This window comes from Phoenix dactylifera, chromosome 11 (genome assembly GCF_009389715.1).
Source record: "Phoenix dactylifera cultivar Barhee BC4 chromosome 11, palm_55x_up_171113_PBpolish2nd_filt_p, whole genome shotgun sequence".
Taxonomy (NCBI): domain Eukaryota; kingdom Viridiplantae; phylum Streptophyta; class Magnoliopsida; order Arecales; family Arecaceae; genus Phoenix; species Phoenix dactylifera.
The window spans coordinates 12362612-12386334 of record NC_052402.1 but is presented as its reverse complement, the minus strand read 5'-3'; the positions used below and the strand labels follow the sequence as shown (position 1 = coordinate 12386334).

General features: G+C 36.7%; 2 protein-coding genes across 7 annotated transcripts; both read right to left on the bottom strand.

Annotated features, from left to right (window-relative positions):
* Positions 1–433: 433 nt before the first annotated feature.
* LOC103709500 (probable ubiquitin-conjugating enzyme E2 24) lies at positions 434–12133 on the bottom strand. 5 transcript variants are annotated; one of them, XM_026805576.2, is made up of 11 exons: positions 11760–12132; positions 11037–11104; positions 10370–10709; positions 8505–10003; positions 4589–4729; positions 4307–4453; positions 3980–4210; positions 3829–3892; positions 3331–3470; positions 1093–1404; positions 434–943 (listed from the first exon to the last, which is right to left on the bottom strand). In XM_026805576.2, exons 4-11 carry the CDS (start codon positions 9990–9992, stop codon positions 680–682), a joined length of 2787 nt encoding a protein of 928 aa, XP_026661377.2. In that variant the 5' UTR covers positions 9993–10003; positions 10370–10709; positions 11037–11104; positions 11760–12132; the 3' UTR covers positions 434–679. The 5 variants fall into 5 exon arrangements, with proteins under 5 accessions (XP_026661377.2, XP_008793093.2, XP_008793095.2 ...); XM_008794871.4 differs by having other exon boundaries at positions 10370–11104; XM_008794873.4 differs by having other exon boundaries at positions 4307–4450; positions 10370–11104.
* A 5764-nt stretch (positions 12134–17897) lies between these two features.
* LOC103709499 (50S ribosomal protein L21, mitochondrial-like) lies at positions 17898–22918 on the bottom strand. Of its 2 annotated transcripts, none has more exons than XM_008794869.4 (5): positions 22427–22918; positions 22257–22337; positions 18986–19087; positions 18388–18462; positions 17898–18304 (listed from the first exon to the last, which is right to left on the bottom strand). In XM_008794869.4, the coding sequence occupies exons 1-5, from the start codon at positions 22841–22843 to the stop codon at positions 18233–18235; spliced, it is 747 nt and encodes a 248-aa protein (XP_008793091.2). In that variant the 5' UTR covers positions 22844–22918; the 3' UTR covers positions 17898–18232. The 2 variants fall into 2 exon arrangements, with proteins under 2 accessions (XP_008793091.2, XP_008793092.2); XM_008794870.4 differs by having other exon boundaries at positions 22496–22918.
* Positions 22919–23723: the final 805 nt, after the last annotated feature.

The window sequence follows — 23723 nt, the reverse complement described above, 5'->3', positions numbered from 1 at the left end:
GTTTCGAACAGTTATTCCAATCAAACTATCCGATATTACTGTTCAAAGGGAAAGCTGTCATAAGCTATTCCGAGTCATTTTAAAAGGGAAAGCTGTCATAAACATGAGCAGCAAACTAACACCAAATAGCAACCGAAGCTAGTAACTTAGCACCGGAGATGTCATCCATGGGGAAAAAATTCAAGTAATAAACATGGTGATATTTAGCAGGCACATGTGTATAATATTTTTGCAGGGGCTGTAACCATGCAACTCCTCAAAGAGATTTCAAAATTAAATAATTGGGGGCTTAAAGAAGGGTAGTGTAGGGTTGTTGACAGAAACAGCTTTCTTATTATGCAGGTCAGTTCTGCTCATTGCTTAGAAGGAAAAAAGAAAATACTTCTTTTAAAGCCTAACCAAAATTGGCACATATAAGCCAAAGATGCAGAAATATCATTCCGGAAATAAAATTCAATCAACAGTTTCAGACCAACAAACACAAATGCTCCTACTTGCAGTTACAAACTGGTAACCCCAGTATCACACTCAATATAGAATTCAGTGTATAGCATCATAAATACATAGCAAACCCATGTAGTTACAGATATGTTGACAAATATTATTTTGATGTCTCTTCGGCAACACATTAGCAGTCATAGTTAAGTACACACTAGTTTTAGATATATCAGTACAAGTCTTAATTTGTACCAGGATATTGATCAACTTTGTCGAGAAACTGACTGCAATCAATCCCCCTTTCCATGAAGGCTGCTACAAGCTTTGGGTAAAGCTTTGCAAGCATGATCTTGAAACCATGGGAACAGTGCTTATGACCTTCATCTGCCACCTTTCCACATTTGTAAGCATGTCCAACCTGGGCACCATCGAAATAAGCTTTGCAGGCAACAAGAATATGATGAGACCTACGAGTAAAATGCTCTTCCAGAAGTGCCTCGAAATGCTGCATTAGTTATAAACATATGTCAGCAAAGTTCTAGGAGCTGCTGAAGCTACCTTGCAACCAGCTTAAAGGACGATAGTAGAAGCAATCGTATCTTCAAAAAGATTTACACTTCTAAATATTAATCCATGTCAGAGATGCAACGCTACCTTAGGCGGCTTCTGCAAGAGGTATAACATCGACTTGCATGACAATATATACGCATTCTCGTTATACGTGATGGAATTCTTCTCACCCTCAGCTCTACCCATCTGTTTGTCATATCCGGCCTCATTGAAATATGGTTTCTCATTGAGAACAAGGGCCTGAATGGACAGCAGGACTTGAAGAATGGTGGAGCTTTCAGGATTCCAGACTTCAGTACCAGTACCCATCCATGTCTTGAGAAGGCTTAGACAGACCTTTCCCGACTCATATAAGTTTGGGTTCAACCGAAGCCCACCAGATCTGTAGTGAACCAGCTGCACAGAAAGAAAAGTTCCCATTTAATAAAGTGTTTTCTCTAAGATTCAGGTCCAGCGCAGAATATTTTTGTAGGCTTTCATGTTAGTTCATGATAATATAGGCAACAATGAAACTGCATAAATTAAAGAATTCCAAGAGAAAAAGAATTTGCATTTGAAGCATTATACATTGACTTGTGACACCAAATCTTGGGTACTGCCTTACAAAGCAAGAGATCAACTCAAACCTCTAACTGTTCTGGTGTACTTTAATTTGGGGTATCAGTCTTCAGCACAATCAATAGTCACTGAGGTTTAAGATATGATGAAGCTGGCATGAGTGAATGGGATACAGTTTCTCAAATCTTTGCTCTACATGGGACTCATTTTTCGTGCAATTTGATTGAGCTCAGTGGTAGGGTGTGTTCCTGATGACCTGTATGATGTTTTCTCATGGAAAAAAAATTACAGGATTTTGCACTAAAAGCTAGTTTAAACTGCTTTGGGTTTGATTACAGATGCATAGCGCATAAAGGCTCTATTTGTTGCACATATGCAATTGGAACTAAAGAATAAAAGAAAAAAAAATAAAACAATGAACTTGAAAAGGAACATCTAGAAACAACTTCATCCCAGTGATTTATCATCTAAGTTAACTGTTATTTAGTGAAAACACTTTTATGGTAAAACAGAGTATTTTGTTTAATATGAATGCGTGTCCTTGATATTTTACTATTAACATATTTTGAGAATACATGTATTCAAGTTGAACCAGATCTTGTCTCATTTTAGTTTCATGCATTATTTCTGTTTCATTGACAATGTGTGTTCCTTGAGATATTTTACTGTTACCATATGTTTGAGCATATATGCATTCGACTTGGACCAGAGCTTCTCTCAGTTTAATATGCCATGTATTGTTTTAACATTTTATTTTTATTAATTTAAAAGTGCAAAACAGTAGAGAAACTTTAAAATCTCCTTCATTAATATTTAAAAACAGATACATCCAGTCTGTCAGATTTATTTTATGTATGTGTTCTCATATTAGATTCAAATACATATACCTGTCATCTTCTACCCAAAAAAATCATTCACCTGTGAATGTCAAATAATAAGGATCATAGCTTGCCAAAATCCAGATATGAGTAGCAAAAAAAGGTCTTGCATTCACTTAATATAACTGTTTATACTAAACAACTTTTTAACTATTCATGATACTTCATTGATTAACGCTAAACATTTCACACATGACTACCCCAAGAGACAAAATTTTGTATGGAATAATGTCGATGATAAAATTTTACAAATTTTACAGTGCAACTAATACTGATCAGTTACAAATTACCTCAAATATTGTCTAATGTTTTTTCTGTAATTTTCCTATGTTCACAGCTTAGGAAAAAAACTGCTAATAGCTCTCAAGTTGTTTGAAACCATATAGCGCATACATCCATTTCATGCCTGCTGATCTATTGCTAGTTTAAGTTTCATAGCCTTATAGGCCAATATGACTCTTCGTAGGTGTCTGAATGTTATATTTTCCTTGTCGCTGATGCTATCAAAAGCCATCAAAAAGTGCCATGCTTACATGCATATACATGCAGTTGACATTGCAAGCATTAAAAGCTTCACAATTTAAAAAAAAGAAAAAAAAACGTGCAAATGCCTGTTTTACACATTAAAGGCATGAAAATATAGAAATTTATAGACAGCACACATCTCAAATAGGATAAGAATAGCTTGCACATGAGAAGGCAATTATGCAAAAAAATAGTTGAGCATGAAATTCTCCTACTCACATAATTGAATCTTAAGTATCTTCTATTAAGCAATCCCAAACTCCCTCCCCATTAAATTAAAAAAAAAAAAAAAATCTAAGGATCTACATATTTGAGTAGCTGTGATTGAGCATAAACCATGACTAGCAAATACAATACTTACAGGTGGTTCATGAGGATAATCAGGAGGAAAGAAGATATCAAAGAAGAAGAGGCCATCATGGTAGGGAGTTCCAGGTGCTCCAACAATTGATGCCCTCAAGAGATCCATTCTTTCCTCATAAACTCTAACATAAATACTATCTGTCAAAATGCAAAGTGTGCATGCCATTATCAGCAGAAATGTTAGTCCATGTGTGTATATGTACTTGATATAATGATTACTATAAATCCATGTCGAACCGAATATATTTGTATCAGTTCATTTTGCAGTAAGAGAGGGTGAGCTTCGGTGCAATAGTAAGGTTGCTCTATTGTGACATGGGTATCATGGGTGAAACACGGAAACAGTCTCCCGCATGTGAGGGTAAGGCTGCATACATCTAACCCTCTCTAAACCCCATAGTGGGGGGGGGGGGGGGGGGGGGGGAGCTTGGTGCACCAAGCTATCCTCTTTCTATAAAAAAAAAAACAGAAGAAAGAACTAGAATGGAGAATGAACCTGGTAGATCTTGCTTTAGGATGCTCCATTCTTTTTGAATCTTCTTCAACCAACCTCTTGTTCCCTAAGGAGAATAGGAGGATAACATAAATGAAATTGGAATGCCACTACCCACTAGAGATGATTGAATTTGATAGACTTACATCAATACCTGGGATGATACAAAGCCACTGCCAATACCATTCAGAAAATGATGATCTGAATAATCATCAACAATATCAAATTGTTTGAAGTTTCCTGGTATGTCATTGCCTGGTAAAAATGTTGGTTGTTCACTTTGTTTAGCTTCTTCTACTGGCCGCTTCAAACTTACTGGATCTAAGTCTTCCAGATCCAATTGAAGTTCTTCTGTCTTCAGAATCTCATACTTAGCATCTCCTTTCTTGTAGAGAGGAAAAACATTTGAGTTTTGGATTTTCAAGAAGGAATTCCAAGAATAGAACTTTTAGTAAGAACAGTCAAAATAACCACACTTAACTGAGCCAGACAAAGAAGTGGAACCACGAGAGCCAAATAGACTTGTAGCAACATTTGTTAGGAATCCAAAAGCTGCTCGAGGAAACAAAAAAGCAGTAGTTTTCCACACATCTTTTATGCGATCTTCACTGGCATTGTTTACAATCTTCTAAGAAACATTTTTTAAACAATTTAATCCACTTATCCAAGCAATATGCAATTTGTGCATTTACAAAATACAAATGCATTAAATGACTGTATGTTTGTTTTATTTGGAAAGGGAGTTGGTTGATTGAGACCTAACCTTTTCTTTCTTATGCAATAATTGTTTCTCTTGCTCAGCAATTTCTTTACTGACATCTGGGGGAACAGATTCCTCAAGAGATGACGATGTTGAAGCAGGATCAAGAAGCCTATCCAATCCAAATATTTCAATAGGCCGAACCTGGAGTAGTCACAAAACAGCAAGTAAAGTGCTGGTCTCAGGCCCTTCAGTTTTATGGACATGAAGACAGCATAATCAACAAAAATGCATGGATTGTATCGTGGCTGTGTATTGGACACAATGGACTAATTGCTGTATAAGTAACTGACAACACCTGCAGAAAGAGTGCTGCCAAGACCTAATTCTATGTATTGCGAACTTAGAGAAGATAAATATATGTTGATCTAATAGAACATGAAGAGAATGTCAAAAGAAATAACACCAAATAGAAATATATTTGGTCTGGCTAGATTAAGTACATCCAAGGGGGCAGCGAGATATCATTCTACATGATGCTGTAGAATAGTTTGAAAAGAGTGAGTTTACAGAAAAAGGGATTTCATCACTCTTTTGCACAAATTTTACGACCACAGCAGCAGCCCCAAAAAATACCATATAGGTAACCAGTCAAACAACAAGAAATCACCAATGCTTGCGAGCAAGATAACTATTAGGAATAGCTCAAGTGACCTTATACCTGGGAGACTGGATTTGGCATAGCCACTTAATCCTGGATTCCCATGAAAATTTTCGGTCTGCTGCTCCAGCTTTGCTACATCTAGTTATTCCCCACTTCAGGCATCACCGGTGTCTCCTACAGACCTAAACTTCAAGAGATTTCAGCATAAAACTTCAATGTCGTCCACCGAGGCCTATTTAAGAAATAACTTCATCTTCAATTTATTTCCTTTCCGATATTAACCCTTCCTAAAGAGATTTCAGCATAAAACTTCAATGTCGTCCACCCAGGCCTATTTAAGAAATAACTTCATCTTCAATTTATTTCCTTTCCGATATTAACCCTTCCTAATATTCTTGATTGCATGATCTTTCACCAGACATCAACCTGAGTTTGGTTTGATTCATCATATTTTACCTTTAATGTTTATTAACTTGTAGAAACATATACCACCTCATGACAACCCCATGGACCGCCACTAAAACAGAAGTCCTTCCTTTAAACCTGCAAGAATGGCCAGTCGTCGCCTTTATCCCCACCTGACAATCTTTGGTCCTTTAAAACATATAGTTTGTTCATCAAATCCAGAAAATTCTTGACCTTGATATTCATACAACTCCATGAAACAATTTAAGTTCCTCTCCAACGACTTTGAAGGCCAGATCATTAACCATTAGACCGCACCAACTATTTATTGCTTGTAGATCTCGAACTACTCATTTGTGACACATGACACAAACATCTCAATAGTTAAATGCAGCAACTATCTTGAATTCAAACTTTCAGCAAGCCCTTTTGGTCCAAGACTTCTTTAGCCAGGTCTTAAATGCATGTGCACTTACTCCTCATTATTGTACATATTACATAACATTTCATCTTACCTTTAACTGATAGCTTTTTTCCCCTCCAAATTAGAGATCTACCCTTCTTAGACCCAAGTCCCTTCAAGGGAAAAAAAGATAATCTCCCGTGTGGCTAGGTTTTCACCTCAACCCTCAGAATAATAATAGAGTTGCCAGGTGATCATCTCCAGGTAGCTGGAAGATGGTTGTGATGATATTCTTGTGAAATGATGGAATAAATGTGGGAAACAAAAAAAAGAAGCATCCTTGTCTTCTACATCCATTTCTGCACCTAAGAGATAGCTTATTAGTTCATTGAAAAGTAACTAAGCATAACAAAATGGTGCTCGCAGCCTTCAGATTCAATTCTCTCAATTATCATTATCCATAGATGTCACTTGCTTCATCTACCAAAGGAACTTCAACCTTCTGTATAGGAGAAAGAAGCCTAGAACTGAAAGTAGTATGCTTTAGGAAAATATCTTTATTTGTTTCTGTGGAAGAAAAGCAAAACCATGGAGCTAAATGAAAATGGAACATCAACTAAAATTGTTTTGGAGGAAGTGCTGAAAGCATGGAATGCCGTACCGGCCCGTACCGGCCGGTACGGGCCGGTACGTACCGGTCCGGCCGTGGACCGGTACCGGAACGGATAAAAAACCGGTATTTTCCGATTTTTTATCCGAACCGGCCGGTACGGGTGCGTACCGGCCGGTTCGGGCCCGTACCGGTGCGATCGCACCGGTACGATTTTTTTTTTTTAGAACCACAGCGCCGCGCGCTGTGGTTTTTGAAACCACTGCGTACCGGCCGGTACGGGACCGGTACCAGCCGGTACGTACCGGACCGGACCGGTACCGTACCGGTCCGGCCGGCCACCGGTACGCCGACCGGTACCGGTACGGCGGACATTGGCTGAAAGTAACTATGTATGTGGTTCAAATAAGAAATTCTCTCTCGTAAGTACCTGAAAAGCCTTTAAGTGAGACAGGATGTACCAGAGTGCTCGAATTCATCACATCTTGAAATAGAAACTCATAGAGAGTTTCCAATCTATTCAGGATAGTTGGTGTCCAGACATGACCAAGAATCCTGAAACTTCTTATGGAGAGTGCTCGCAGAACACACTGAAAAGACCATCACTGGGTCCCAAATACACCCACTTGAACCAATTGGAAGTGTGCTTATGGTGTGAATGCTACAATAAAGAAAGTTGATAGATCGTACAGGATACTTGAATATATTTGTAAAAACCAGAGAAAATTTTTGGATTAGCCTCACACTGTGTTCTCGCAGTTTGTAGACTGATACTTGCACAAGCTAAAAACAAAAAGAAAGATTATTTGTTATCAATATCACAAGTCTTCTTGACAATTTTTTTTTTTTTTTTATTTTAATGTTTCATGATCGGGCAACAAGCCATGTATTCTCTGTACCAGAATGAGGTACAATGGTAAAAGAATCTGGATATACAGATTGTAATCATGTCTTAATCTTCTTCAAATGTTCTAGGCTTCCAGCAGACCAAAGATTAGAAATCTAAAGCAGGAGCTGGAGTGGAGACAGAAACAAATATTGAAGTTATAAGGGAACAAATTGCCAAAAAAGTTACAGAAGGAGAAGCTGCAATTCTTACAAATGAGCTGTTAGAAAACAACTAAGTGGCTGTATCTTCATAATGCTAAATATGGAAGCTGAAAAAAGCTATATATTAGCCGATTTAAGAGTGATTGTGATGAAAACATCAGCAGAAGAATAGTTAGTCAAAGATAAGGTTCAAAAATAGTCCACCGGAAACAAGAATTTGTCAAGGGCAGCACCTAGGAGAGACTTCAGAATCAAGGTTTTCTCTGACCTACACTTTATAAGACAATCAAGGTTTATGACATGGCTTCAAAAAGATGACCTGCCAGATAGCCGCATGTTTGTTCTACTGGCCTCAACTAATAACGTTTGCACCACTATGGTAGCTAAGCATGACTACCCAAGAAAAGACAAGTACTGACTTTTTGTTGTCTATTCCTTAAAAAGAGGAAAAAGTGAACTCTACTTGCCTTATCATGAGGAAGAATGAAAAGCACTTTTTTCACACAACATTAGGAACTTAATGATACTCTTATTGTCAAACAGGCAGTTACTTCCATTACATCCTTTCTTACCAAAGCTGGAGCAAATGATAAGAACAATGTCGAGAGCCTACAGTATGTAAAATAACCTGACTATTCTCTTCACCTAAGTAAAACTGACCGGACAGTTTCAGAATTTTTTTTTAAGGGGAAGAGAAATAATGAAACTTAATTGTGGACAAGGTATTTGAATTACTTATATCCATGTTTCTGCTGAAGCAAACATATTTCCTTGCTCAAGAAGATATGCTAATACAGGAGTACATTCAAATTTAACAAGATATAGTCATCAGTAATCTTATGCTTACCTTGGATATAATACCACTAGCCCATCTTACTTGAATACCTTCATCCTTGTAACCAATGACATTGCCTATACAAGATAAATAACCTTGAAAATATTCTTCATGAGTTTCACCAATGTGCTTCTTTTGAAGAGCATCTGCTCCTGCAAGTGTACTGTTTAGTGCTTGCTCAGGTAGATTATGCCTTTGTCTCTGCCCAAAACTATGGACCTCGAGATTATTTTCCATATAATCAAAACATGGAATATGTCTAAACACAATGTCACCAATGCAAAAGGACATGTCAGGATTTTCAACCAGTTCATAAGCACTAACCATCTCCACACTAGATGCACATCTAAAATCAACAGCCTGTTTAACTTCAGGGGCTATCCATTTCACATTCACAGTTCGTTCATGTGCATCCACATTTTTCACAATCCCAAGGCGTTGAATTCCTGGAACATGTACATCCTCTGATGTGATCTTCTCCAACACAAACTGTTCTGGCCAAAAATCATGATCCCCAAGATTGTTCACTGGGAATAAGGTTTGTGGGTCTATACCGAATGAGTGCTCGCCATTTTGCCACAGGACATCAACCTTGCTCTTGGTCTTTGCAATGACATACATCTGCTTAAAGTCTTGACCATTTACACCTAATTCCTTCTGCATTTTGGTAAGGTTATTTGGGGCAGCATTCAGAGGTGCAGACTTTTCAGTAGTCATCTGTGTGTCATGAAAGTAATCAACTGGAAGTTTACAACAATCACCAAGTTGCCAATTAGCACATGCAAAACAGGACAGCAAAGTAAGGTTTGTTGGATCTTGGTAATGAGGAGGAGTTGATGAATGGATGCCCCAAGCGTTCATGACAGAAGCAATCCATTTAACATGCACTGATCCTACCTCCACATGGTAAACAGTACCTTCATCTCGACTCACCTTCCATGAGCCACACAACCATCTAGCAGATTTGGAAATTGTCGGAACATTAAACCTTACACGCTGACCTGGATAATTTGGGTATGGTGTATCTTCGAAGATGTCAGGAGAAAGAGGTGTTAAAATTTCTGTGTCTTTCATCAATATCTCACACTGTGCCCCGTCGTCAAACAAAATTGTAACCAAATCAACTACTCTCTCCACCCTTCCAAGCCATGACCCATGAACCACGTAGTCTCCAGGTGCAAAGGACCTGACCCTAAGAAGCTTCTTGCTGTTCATATCTTTTATCAGTTCACCAGAAATCGTCTCCAAATCTACGATCATATCAACATCCATGACCCGGCCTAACTGACCTGAGGGATCTGCGATGGAACAGACAATGTCACCATGTACATAGCTTCTTTCGAATGCAAGAAAGTCATCAATTTTTCCAATGCTCTCATCCAGACTTGACAGGATGCTCTGAGCATGCCTACGATATGCAGATTCAGTGTCCTCTTGGTCCTCGCTGTCACTGGTATCTGTGTAGGTCTCACTTTCTGAGTCAATATCTAGCATATCCATCTTTTAAATTCCTGTAACAAGTGATTTGATCTGTTTCAGCATCCATCATATCAGAGGTGCTAACCTAGACAGCTAACGTTAAAGAAAACTAATCCATTCAACAGTTTAGAATTAATAAGGGACCGAACATATGGCAGGCGAGCTACAAATTCTTATATAAGCACTAAGCCAATCTTTCTATACAAGATAATCTTCCAAATAATGTATAAGGTGCCAATAATTCCTATAGCCAAAAATAAGTTAAACAAGTAAAATGGATGCTGCGATGAGGAGAAAATCTCATTAAATATTCAAGCCACTCTAACTTACTAGCAGAATATTCATATTTTATCAAATTGCAGAGAAAACTAGAGAAAGACAGAAAAGAGTTTGCTTACCTCTAAGTTTTGTTTTGACGAGTCAAATTGATAAGCGGAGACAAATAGGAAGCCACTTATACAGCACAGAAAATTTTATGGTCAAATTTACTTCTTCAAATTTACGATATCACAATAAGTAAACTGATAGTACAAAACAGCAACTGGTTTTTTATCACCAATATGCTGTTATTTTTGATAAGCTTGCGAACTTGATGCCAAAGGAGAATTGCCCAGATAAAAGATGCAGGAGTTTGACCTGTATCTGATTCTGTCACTGCCAAAGGAGATGTGCCCTTGATAGAGGATTCATGTCTAAGTTGCCAAAGGAGATTTGCCCTTCTTTCCAAAGGAGATTTGCCTGGAAAAAGAAAAAGTTTCACAAGCTTCTTCCCTTCCAAAGGAGATTTGCACAACAAAGCAGAATATGCCACATATATTGACCACAAACAATATTCCAGAATAGCTAGTTTGCTTATAATGGACGTTTTTGCCCAAACTAGTATTTATCCTGGATAATCAATGCCAAAGGAGATTTGCCCTATACAGGAGCTCTTCTAGACTGTTGTAAACTGCCAAAGGAGATTTGCCTGACAGAGAGAAGTCATTCCTGACGCGGCTTTAAGTGTCAAAGATGGCTATAAAGTGTAACTTAAATCACTCCACAGCCTGTGGGGGAAGAAGATACCATCATCCAACCAGTCATCTGCTATGCAACCTTTCCTTTAAAAGAGAAGTCGGAATGCCTGCCACAATCTGTACATTATCTCAGAAAGCAGAACCATCCACGTAATTAACCAATCCATGACTTCATTTACATAACAAGGATATGTAAACAAATCTAAATTGCAAAGCTTCTCTCAAAATAAAAATATTTTATTGCAAATCTTTTCTTCGGATAAAAAATTCTAGGTCGCAAAGCTTCTGTAATTTTTCTTTTATGTTAAAAAAAAACATACTTCAGTAATTTGGAGATGTGAAAATAACAAAGACATTTGATAACCAAGAACTATTACTTTTGATGTAAATAAAAAGAGAAAAGGAAAAAGAAAGAAAAGACCAGTGAAGGCAACTCAGTCATGTAGCTGAAAGTAATTCAACTAATTATCTCAAAAATGGAGCAAGAAACCATCTTGCAAGTTGTTATTAATCCAATATCAAACTGGAGTGTGAAATGGAAAGCATGAAAGAAAAAAATGATCTTTATTAGAACGAACAAAACATAATCAATCTGTTGACAAAGAGCTCAATTTTTTCTCAGAAAAATCTACTCTCCCTGAATACAAATTCTCAAAAAAAAAACCATTTTTAATCCATAAAACCAAGAAACAACACAAAGAAAGAAGCCTAAAAGCCAAAACCACTCCAGAAAAATGAAATTCGCATTTGAAATATAAGTAGAGAGCCATACCACGATCGCCGAATCCACAACTAGAGCGAAAACAACGATCCACCGGCTTCACTCTTCCTTCCCTCTGGCTCTTCTCGACAAGGAGTAGCAACAAAAGGCCTCGGCCAGCGGGCAAGAGGAGAGAGGAGAAGAGGAGAAGCCAAGAGAACGAAAGGGGGAGGGGGGCGTTTACACGAGAGGCCCGATCCGTCCCCAAGGCACACCCCTCACGCCATTCCCGAAGCCCGCAAGGCCGCAACCATCACCAGGCGGCGCCGAGATTGGAGCCAGACCCTAACCCTACCGATTACCTCCGCCTCTCTGCTTTGCTCTGCTTCGATATCGTTGATTGCGGAGAGCACAGTGGATATTTCAAACGGTACAGAGTTTTTCAGTTCTTCGTTAAAAATGTATTGAGAAAATATTTTATTAGCAAATGTTTCCGAGTGCGGTTCGGGCTTTGGGCGGTAAGGAACTGTGGCAGGTGTCCTTCTGAATGCCTCCTAACGTATGAAATGACGGACGCGGCAATGGACCGTGGGATAATCACAGGTAACTCCTAAATCCCATTTTTTATATTTTTATAGTCTTTTTGGGTTTATTGTTATTTATCCTAATTTTAAAATAGCAATTGTCTCTTTAAAATGATTATTATTTGACTTCCCCATTATGTATTCTAGAGCATATTGAATAGTCGCTCTCTTTAATATTGTTGTTCATTATTGTTGATTGTACAAATTTTTAATTTTTTTTAAAATCATGCAACTAAATATTCAAGAGATCATCAAAGCATATTCAAGAATTATCAAAGTATATTTCTAAAATCTATTATTTATATTTTTCATTAATGGATTATCGAAGTATATTCAAGGGACCACCCAGATATATTCTAAAAATTTATTATTGTATATTTTGCATTAAGAAGTTATCGAAGTATAGACTTAGGATATTCGTGGAATCTCTAAAATTATGTAGCCATGCAAGGGATTTTCATCTTTGTATACCATTTTAAGTAATTCTATAGAAACATTATAAAAGAATATATAGACCTCCTCACCAAAATAGGTTGAGAGAGAATTTTTTTACAACTCCTGTTTTCTTTTCTGCAAATATGTTTCACCATGATCAGTAGAATTAGATGATGATAACATAACAATATTGAATTTTTGGTTTCCTATGTAATAAGAATATTGTTTAGAAGTAGTCATGGAGAAAATTTAATAGTGTTGGTAGTGCAAAGAACAGTTCAATGACTTGTTGTCGTGCTCAGATGGCAGTATAATTAATGAGTTACTATAATTTGGTCCAGCAGTAATCTCTAATCATGGAAAAGGAACAGCAATTTGATACCTTCAAGAGTAAATCAGTGATCCTCTGTTTATAAAGAAAACAATTCAAAGATGGTGCATCCAACAATTATATATCCTAATGGTTTATGGAATTTATTTTTAGTTGATATATAGGTGAACCTAGGGCATTCATAGTAGTGTGCATGATTTTGAAGGATATAGCGATGTGGATGAAGGCATGATTCTTCCAAAAGGAATGTACTATATTTGTTTTGTATGTTATATGAGTCTTTGGATCATTTAGTTGCATATGTTAAGCTTTATGTGAAATTTTGTCATAACGAAATATATTGTACTTTTGCTTAATGAACAACCAAATATTCACTTTAAACTTGATTAATAGAATGCTGGAGTTATATTCACAAAAAAAGTAATTTGAAAATATAGTATAAACAATAGGAATACTAGCATTGTAATCAATTAGGCTAGTATTTACATTGTTAGACATCATTAAATCCTGATATTAATAGCATAAATGGGAAAGAAGGGAAAAAAAACTTTTGAGTAGGCAACGAAAAGTTCCATTCACATTATATTTCTTATTTGGTTTTGAGCCAAAATAATAATTACATTATTTTTAAATTTATCAGCACTTTTTTTTTCCTTGACCATGCAGCCATTTTTTATCAATCCGTATGAGTCTTTTCTCAGGGTTTTAGTCTTTTGGTCCTTTTTTCTCATCCTTCTCCTTTTGGCATATTGTGTACGGACAATAAGGGTACAAATGAGCAACTTTACTCAAGCGTCAATTTTCTCCATGCTGGCTTCTGCATTATTAGAAAAGATTCAAGTCAACTTCTCAATTCATATACTTTTTCAGAGAGAGACAACTCAAAATATTCTCCCACTCCTTGTGGTCCTTGATGTAAGTAATTTGAGAAATACTTTAATTGTACTAAGTCTCCAAAAAAGAAGTTAGACTCATGTTTAATTTATATATCTTTTCAGAAAGAGACATCTCAAAATAAGCTTTTTGAGCACTTAGGCTCTCATTTTATGCTTATTCACTCCTGGTGGCCTCTTGATGTAAGTACCATGAGAAATACTTTAATAGTATGAGTCTTTAGAAAAGAAGTTAGACTTATGTTTAATTCTCCTATTGTCCCTTGATCATGTACTTTTAATGAAAATGGAGCAATAACAAAATCATATATCGGCCATATGACTCCTTGTACGAAAATTCTCCGCCATGAACTAGGACTCTACTAGATGGAGTGCTACTATTTATCTCTCTACAATATATATTTAAAAATATTTATTTCAGAAAAAATCTTATAATTACATATGCTAGTAAATTTAGTACAAATAAATTAAATATGATATAAGTTATAATGATATGATATCCTCTCATAAGGAAGGCACCCTTAAAGCTTAGACCCATCCAAATAACAAAAACATGAACTAAATGTAAATGAAAGCAGAAATAATCATGAGATGCCTGCAAGACTACCCTATGACAAGATAATAATATAGCAAAATCAACTAAAAATGAATATTATTATTTTTGAAATTCAAAATTCCCAAGCTATTTCTTCTAACCCACCTCAAAATTTAAAGTCTCACCCATTTCTTAGGCATTTATAATCTTAAAAATGTATTATTAATAATAATAATATGTAACTTCTAAAATCATTGTAGATTACCAATTAGATGAATTTAACTCTGAAATATTCATTTTTTAAATTAAAAGGAACGTAGAGCGTGTATAATATTCCAGAATCTGATTGGAATATCCTCTTGCCGGTTGAGCCACTCCGCCTTCTGCGAAACGAGGACCACTAATCTTGCCAGTACACAGGTTTCGGGGGACCACCAATCGGATGGCTGGGATGGCAGCTCTTTTCGTTATGCATGGTGCCGGGCCGCGCTGCCATGGCGTCATTTTTGTACTGCTGTCACGGTGGATTCCACGGAACCCTTCATGGTGTCTGATTTAAGGAATCAAACTATCAAAGCAAGTCCCCTCGTCCTCCCACCCAAATAATAATAATAAAAAAATTCAATATAGTAAAGTTACATTTGGTCTAGAAGGAAAACGAATGCGAGCATTTGAAGGATGACTCGGCCACGATTATCAGGTAGATTCGAAAGAGTCCATAGGGTAACAGCTGCAACCATTCATTGCTCTAAGATATCTGGACAATGTTGAGGAACGGAGGGAATTTTCAGGCCAAGTATATTTTTCGAGAAGCCAACGGACTGTGGATTGGATGGCTGCTTATGTGGCAGGTCATTTCGATAGCATCTTATGGGCCGGAGATGGAGAGTTGCTCTGGGCACTCCGAGACATTTTGTTTTCTAGCTTTATTGGGTGCATACGTCTTCGTGATCTATCCGCTTTGGTGAAAACAAAAAAAACAAACAAACAATGAGCATTTGATTTAGAATCCTCTTAATGAGTTTATATAGGAAATATATTATTATTATTTTCATAGTTTGGGTTGGTCTATCCGCCTTTAACACTTGTCTGGTCCTAGTTGACAAGCTTGCTAAAGAAGATTAACACAACCATCAGAGAGACTTACTGAAGCATTAACTTAGTTTATTGAAATCGATTCGGTGGAAGTCACGAGGCATATTACTTTACCAACGCTATAAACTTTTTAATGAATGCTCCAGTAAACCTTGTAGTTAGTGGGCAAATGACAACCATGGAGAGGCTAGATGCATGTTTGCTACTTAAATTTCTTTGATTATTTAGACCATATTTGTTTGATTAAGCTTCCTTGCCAGCTAAAAGTTTAATGGAGTTCCGACTCATCTAGCAATATGCTTACAGAAAGATAAATCAAATTGTTAACCTTTATTTTTTTTTTGATGTGTAATGGAGGAAGGAAGGAGCTTCCCCCAATTTATTAATGATCAAATTGCTAACTCGATCATTCTCGCTGTTACTCTCAAGATTGTCTCGGAGAATCTTTATGAAGTTCTATAAACTATGGTGACTTTCTTAGAAGATATGCTTAGACAGATTTGGGAGGGTTTTTTTTTTCTTCCAATTCCTTCTATTTAATCATCTTACATTATTATCTCCCTTTAACTCTAATCTTTTCCCAACAATTCTCCTAAATTTGTTAGAGAAAGAGATTCTGGACAGATCTAACTATAGATTCACATCAATTTGCAAATCCTTTTTATGTTAGAAAAGGCAAAAGCATGAGGATGTATGTGGGAGCAGGGATAATAGATCAGGAAATGCATATAGAATCCAATAATCCGACAGCAAGATATTCTTACAGTCATTCTATTAAGTAATCAAACAACGACAAACTATACACACGTGTAGGCTCCCCACTTGTTGCATCAGTAACTGATGAACAATTCATTAATCTTAGCATATCATCTCTTTTTTTTTTGAGTCAATCCCTTTTTTTGTGTGGTGAAATTGGAGTCGACGCCTTTCTCCGGCGACAAAACACTAGAAACTTTCTCCCGCCGGTGTTAGGTCGCTGTCCAATCTCACTTCAATAATTTATTATGAACGCTGCATTAGCATTCTTGCATCTTGCATACCAATAAAAAATTTACACTAAGCCATCCACTACACCGATAAAATTCTTCAGTTTATGCAGAGAAACTAGCGAGTGAATCCACTAATATGGATTTGCATTACCAATTTTAGTCAATAATCTGCTTCTAGGAAGTGTTTTAAACAGAAGCCAATATTACGAGGTTATTAACATTAGAGAGGCATGGGATCTAATTATGAATCTGAATCACATAAGCACTTATAAAGTATTGGATTAAAGAGCTTGTAGGCCAAAGTATTGGATACAGACCTAGAACAGAGGGCTATAAGAGCAGAGTCTAAAGCAGAATTTGAACAAGTTCTGAATTATTATTATTATTATTATTATTTTTTGAGAGAGAAAGATAGGCAGCTTTGATCTAGTTTAGTTTTTCCCACTTAATATTGAGTATTGTACATATTCATAGATGACAGTGAGCGATAGTTAGATTTGACATGATCTAAATTTGAGACAGAAACAACCTTAAGTTCACGTTTTTGCTTTTATCTTAATGAATAAGGTGGGTAACCTCCTCTCTGTTTATCAAAAAAAAAAAAAACTAATTGATTTCTTCTTCTTTTTCAACTTAACAAGATTTCAAACCAAACTTCTCATGTTTTGAGCTTCATTTGCCAGAATTTATATGTAGATGATAATGGTAGTTAGAAATGTGAATGATGTGGATGAGCATGAGCTCCATCACCTGAAATATTAAATGCATACGGGAGCTCTCAGACAGCCCAGAAGTTGAAGCGAAAAAGGCATCTTATGATGCGTCTAATGGAAGGTAAGGAGCACTTTTAAAGGATATGCTCCAATACAAATCCTCACGTCTCCAAGTATAACTGTTGTTGAAAGCTAAACAGTACTTTCACTGGTAACGACCCACAATAAGGCTCTATTATTCAAGAATCAGAGGCCCACCATGATTGGACTACGGGGAGATCCTTACAGCATCACAGTGGAAATCTTATCACTCCAGGGTGGATGTTGGATAAAGTGGCTATTAATATACGATAACTGGAGAGTGGAGACTCACTAACCTTAGAGACCATGAAAGGCAGAGCTCTATGCTTTCATGGGCCCTCTGCATAATAAAAAGTGAGAGAACAAATCATCATTGCCCACCAAGATTTTCTTCTTTCCACTCCTATTCTTAAGTCAGTAGTGCCAATATGTGATGGCAGCTAGATGAGAATGAGAATAGGCAAATTATCCTACAGGGCAGTATAGTAGAAGCAAACATAGATCCAGCCAGCATGGGAGAGACAATGGCAACATCATCGACAAGATGAGGAAGATTGAATCTGAACTGAGAGGCTGTTTGGACCCTCAAAGAAAAAAAACAGAACATAGAGAAACATTCAGTTTCCAAATTGGCATTTCTGGAATACAAATCTTTCTGGTTCCACTGGAGCAAAAATCATTCTTCTTCCAAGGATATGCCATAAGATTTTAATTCAGTTACATGAATGACTGCGCAAGTCATTACCCATTTCCCCAAAATGCTCTCGTGCAGCACTTGCAATGCCAGAGGGATGTGCTCTCTAAATTGTTGGGTAAGCATGCCAGGGAAGATTTAGTGACCCAAGCAAGTGCTGCAACACTGTCCATTTGCTGATCAATGATATCCATGCTAAGCATTGGTTGCGAGGTTATCTGACTTATCTATTCCTTGGATGTCAGTAATTCTTAGCTTAGTCAACTCCTGAAAACATAATGGACCATGGGTAAAAACAAGTTTCTGACAGGTCAATCATTTAATTTCCCTGCTGAAAATATTTGACTTACCTGGCGATGGCCCTTGGTTCGACGATAGTTTTTTCTTCTCTTTTTCTTGAATATGATTACTTTTGCATCTAAAGCCTGAAAAAGAATATTTATACTTGTTGTTATAGGGAAAATGTTTTACAAAACAGAAGAGTGGACAAGAACCGTTAAGTGGCTGAAAAACTATTAGTACACAATATGTCCAAAAATGCATATAAATAATGTAAACATCCAAATACTAAGATTTGATTTTTCGTTAATATATCATCTTTGTACAGAGTTTTGCTCATTCCAAGTCATATCAGTTTGTCAAGCAAAACTTAAAACTTTTTTGTTTTTTGGAATCTAGCAGTTGGATGCAACAAAAACTACAAAGATAATTTATTAAAAGAAATTTGAGGTTAGCTGGTCATTTGCATGTTTTAACACTCTCAAATTAATAAAATAACTTAAGGATCCCTTTGAATTGTTACAAATATCGATCACTGTTCATACCAAAAACATACAAATATTGATCACTGTTCATACCAAAAACAACTACCTGGGAAAGAAAAAAAAACAGCATCTTCATTAGAAAAAAGAAGAGAGAGCATAAAAAATAAAAATAGACTTCTCTTACATGCTCTTCAACAACAGCATGCACAGCTGCATCAGGTAACACTGGCCTACCGATGATTGTCTGAGTTTTTGATCCCAGCATCAGAACCCTGTTCAAAATTAGCTGCAGAGAAACCAACTTGACTCAATAGACAATAATAAATTCATGGTTCTAACAAAAGATTGGCAAAATAAAGCCATATGATTGGTTGAAGATGTATGCATTCCAACAACTACATAATCTAGAAACATGGTTCCAAAAGGCCAAAACTTAGAAAGGAGGAGTTCAATGCATCAGAAACCAAGAAAGAGAAGCTTCGGGAAACAAAAAAGAAGAACAGTGTCAATATCAAAAAGAAAAGAAATGAACAATAAGTCCCAAGAGATTGAATAGAATTAGGCTCCACTTTGTTATAAATAGTGCAGCTAATTGGCCTGGAAGTAGAATAAAGAATTTAAAGGCCTCATGATCACTCACTAAATGACATCAAGGTCCATTTTCTCAAAGAATCTTCCTTTTGTGCAGTTCAACCTGAAGGCTGGTGGGATACACAATGTGGGGTGCCCATCCCTCAAGATTTCGACAGGCCAACAAGCACAACACCACAATCACTCCACAAATCTGTGTTTCCATCAGCTCCACAACCCTCGTGCATGCCATGCCCACCAAATACAATCTTTCACCTTCCAAGAGACTCTAACACACAACCTCCCACATACAGCAAGGGCACTTAAACAGTAAAGGCTCATAAAGAGAGTTGTTATTGCTCCACTTCTGATTCCATGCCAAAATGAAAAACTTAGCTTCCTTGGTCACACTATGAATGAAAGGCTATTCATCATGATGCTTCAATTTTAGCTACTTGTGCTTGCTTACTGGACTGGCTTGGCGGGCTCCGGAAAGAAGATCTTCTTTTCTGAACTGCTTCGTTCTCGGCCTGGCTGGACTGCCTCCTCCATAACAGGTACTGGTGCCGCTACCTATGCTGCTGATACTAAGCTGGGATCTGCTTCTCGGTCGGAACTAGTGCCACCAAAGAAATTAAGCTCCAAAGTTCTTTCCAAAATCCCAAATATGAACCCCCAACATCAAATAAGAGATTCCTAATAGTCAAAACAAACAACTTATGCATATCAATCAGTGCTAGCTAACTAATGCACATGCCAAACACCTGCAATGAATCATTGATAAGCACAGAGAAGGGAGGTTTTAATGCGAGGAACCTATTTCCATGTATCAGTAAAAAGCCCTTCTACCGATCAAATAAAATGTAGACAAGATCTGAAGGATTGGTTTGACAATATGTTGCCATGTAAAATAGATTTTAAACTCATTTACCCCCACAAATTATAAAGACAAATTTAGATTAATGCAGGGAACCTGCACAGAGCAAATGCACTATCCATGGTGATTCCTCAACTCTAGAAGAAAAGTGGGAATGAAAATGGAAGAATAAAGAGAAGGAGAACAGAATTCCTGTTAACTTTCCTGACGGATCTATAGCATCTTAGGAAGGCCCTATTCCTACATAGGCCATGATAATTTAAACCTTAAGAATCCAAAACCTAATCTACATTATTGATTTAACCAAAATGATCATAGCCCTTAAATCAAAATTTTGATTAAAGAAAGAAAATGACATTTATGTACCTAATTATGTTTTAGCACTTTTCAAGCCATAGTAAGTGGTTAAATTGCGCATACTTGGTGCATCTAATATGTGTCTACTGAGGTACCCTAAAATCATATATAATTTAGCAAAAGTGGACTCTCAAATATCAAGTTACGCGCTTACTAAAAATTGTTATAATTAACTAAAGAGATAATGGGAAAAATTTAAGTCTGAAGATGATATTGGCCCATCTAAAATTATGCTACATCGAAATAGCAGAAAAAGGACCAATCAACTTCCAAGACGTCAATCTTGTATACACCTTGGTTTTAGTTTTCTTCATAAAAGCAATATATTTGCTAGATAATAACCATTATGAATTTCTTAGCCACAACTAGTAGCATTTTAAAATGGAGAGATGAGAATGTTAAAAACCGCTTGAATATCCTTGGCAAGAAATTAAAATATTGTTCTACTAGTTGATACAATGCTAACCAAGAGTCCTTTACCTCTTCCACCCCTTCTTCGTAAGGAACCAAATAAATGTATATAGATTCGAGACTACCGCTCACCCACCCAGTCACAGAAAACTCCCTGAATACCTATCAAATAATCTTTCGCCACCTCTAAATTCTTGTTAATAAACAAAGTTGATCACATAGATTTAGAACTTTGTCCATCCATTTTTTTCAAAAATCATGTTTTATCTCATTCAAATCCTCCAACAAAGTTCCCATATCTTCATTCAAACAAGAAAAGCGAGCTAGTTGAAACAGACCTAGCATCCTCCCCTTTGGCACACAAGTTAGTTTGGAGGGATTTGCTTCCAACAAATTTCTTCATTTCTGGCAATTGTCGTAGGTTCCTTACTTTCATTAGTCTGTGTCTGTGCAACACCCCCCCAACACCAAAAAAAAAGAAAAAAGATTCTTCTACAGCTTCATACGGTGGCATCACCTTCCTTAACAAGTAAAAGTTTTCAATGACATAATGGATTAACTTTAACTTTGAAAAAAAAACACTTAAACAATATTAAAGCTAAAAAGTTAAGTAACGATTAAAAAGGTATACTTAATAAAACAGAATCCACATACCATGAAGCATTCAGTAATTAACCATCTGACAATTAAGAGTATGAAATATGGGTTTTAATTGTAGCTTCAGTTTGTCTGTGTAGAGCCAACTGCATTCTTGTGCCTTCGTATCTTAACTCGACAGTACCAGGATAATTTAGATAAGTTAATCATCCAAAAATAATTCCATGGGAAGATATATTATCATCTATTGGATAATATCTTTACAGGTGAAATTGTCATAATTTTTTCCTTAATCCCTTGGTTATAGAGATCATTCTGCATACACCATTGGTTTTATATCAACGAGTCAAATTATTGAGGATTTGCAATCTGCCTAAGAATCGACTTGGAAAGTTGGAAAGCATATTTTATTCATTTGTAGCTTCTAACACAGAGACTGCACAGACGGACAATCAGGTGGGCATCATTATAGCACTCACCACCTTTCCTCAAACCAGCACACTATTACTACCAAATTATCAGAAACTACCACCCAAAATATTATCCATTCAGGAGTGCAACCAAGATATCAAACAGACAACGGAAAATAATCAACAGAAAAGGGGGGAAGGAAAAGAGCAATCCATGAACTAAAACATCCTACCTTGCCATTAACCTCGCAAAATTTCAATCTTTCAGTAAAAATGGAATCCCCATTGCTGACTTTGAACTGATGAGAACCAATCTGAACCAAACAAACAAACAAAATAACCAAAAACCATCGAACCAATAGCAAAAACGATAGGAGAGAAGGATTTTTTTCACCATTCCGACCTGAACAACAGCAAAAGCCGGTTCATATGGTTTGAATGGGTTTTCCGACGGATCCAGCGGCCCAATCACCTTGTATCCGATCTCAGCCGCTTCTTTTATCTTCTCTTCCTCCGATTTACCTCTCTGAACCATACATTTCGAAGCCGGAGCCTCGCCACCCTCTTCCTCGCAGCTCTGACCCCCTTCTTCCTCGTCCTCCTCCTCGTCGGAAGGATTCGTCGGCCGAGAATTCAAGTGGCGCGTGATATTGAATTGAAGGGAATTGATGCATCCGAATCCGGCGGGAGAATCGAAGGAGTTCAAGCGAGGACCTCGAGCTCGAAATATTAGGGTTTGGGTGTTCTCCAAGGCGGCGTTCCAGAGGAGGCGAGATCGGAAATGGCGAGTGAGGGAAGCCAGGCATCGCCGGCACGCCATGATCTCTCCTTTCCTTGTTCTCGGTCTCTTCAGAAGGCAAGAAGGAGCGAGGGTTTAGCTAGGGTCCTGTGTTCTCCCATTACGGATCCGGACTTCGAACACAAACCCGTTTTCCATCAAACATAAAAACGGATTCCGATATTATTATTTTAGATTTTTTTACGAATATTCTTCTAAATAACGGATTTTATAAAAATATTTTTTAAAAAAATTAATATTTGTTTTTACATGTGTATCCACATTATTTAGCACCGTTAAAAAATTAACGATTTCCTAGAAATGGATGTATAAAACAAAACATTTATACAATAGAGATAAAAAATAATTTTAAAATTTTATTTTATTTTTAATTAAAATAAATATAATTTTTATTAATGGTGTTAGAAGAACTATTTATATAAAAATAATATTTTATAAAAATATAAAAATAAATATAAATTTTAAGAGGACATTTAATTTTTAGAAAAAAAACCTATGAAATTACGGGTGGGATCATATCATTACCTTGAGTGGCGGGATCCCGCCTATTACACACAATTAAAAGCGGCGGTTCCTTCCCCTCGCTCCATACCATTACTAAAACCCCAAAAAAGAAGCTCTTTTTTTTTCCGCCTCAAATCCCATATCATTTTGCCAACTTTAGCTAGGCACTTCAATAAAACAGTTTAAAATGAAATATTTCCTTTGACAGCCTCAGAAGATGATATTAGACAAGTCAATGATGCATAGGAACATCATAATGTGTCATGTAGAATTTACCATTGACCAGTACATTTGTGATTAAATCTTGAACTCTTTAATATGTTTGCTTTTTCGCTTCACTTTTTGCTTCTTCGCTTTTAGAATGCATCCTGATTTTGTCCAAACAGATTAAGTTGAA

Bases quoted from the DNA above. Each gene is read 5' to 3' on its own strand.
- LOC103709500 (XM_008794871.4), bottom strand. From the start codon at position 9,992: ATGGATATGCTAGATATTGACTCAGAAAGTGAGACCTACACAGATACC. The intron at 3,471-3,828 runs GTTCATTCTCCA...GCATTTTGACAG, and splicing joins CCTAAAGCAAGATCTACCAG to ATAGTATTTATGTTAGAGTT. The intron at 944-1,092 runs GTAGCGTTGCAT...TAACTAATGCAG, and splicing joins TCTTGCAGAAGCCGCCTAAG to CATTTCGAGGCACTTCTGGA.
- LOC103709499 (XM_008794869.4), bottom strand. From the start codon at position 22,843: ATGGCGTGCCGGCGATGCCTGGCTTCCCTCACTCGCCATTTCCGATCT. The intron at 22,338-22,426 runs GTCGGAATGGTG...TGTTTGGTTCAG, and splicing joins CGGCTTTTGCTGTTGTTCAG to ATTGGTTCTCATCAGTTCAA. The intron at 18,463-18,985 runs GTAAGAGAAGTC...ATTCTTTTTCAG, and splicing joins ATGCTGTTGTTGAAGAGCAT to GCTTTAGATGCAAAAGTAAT.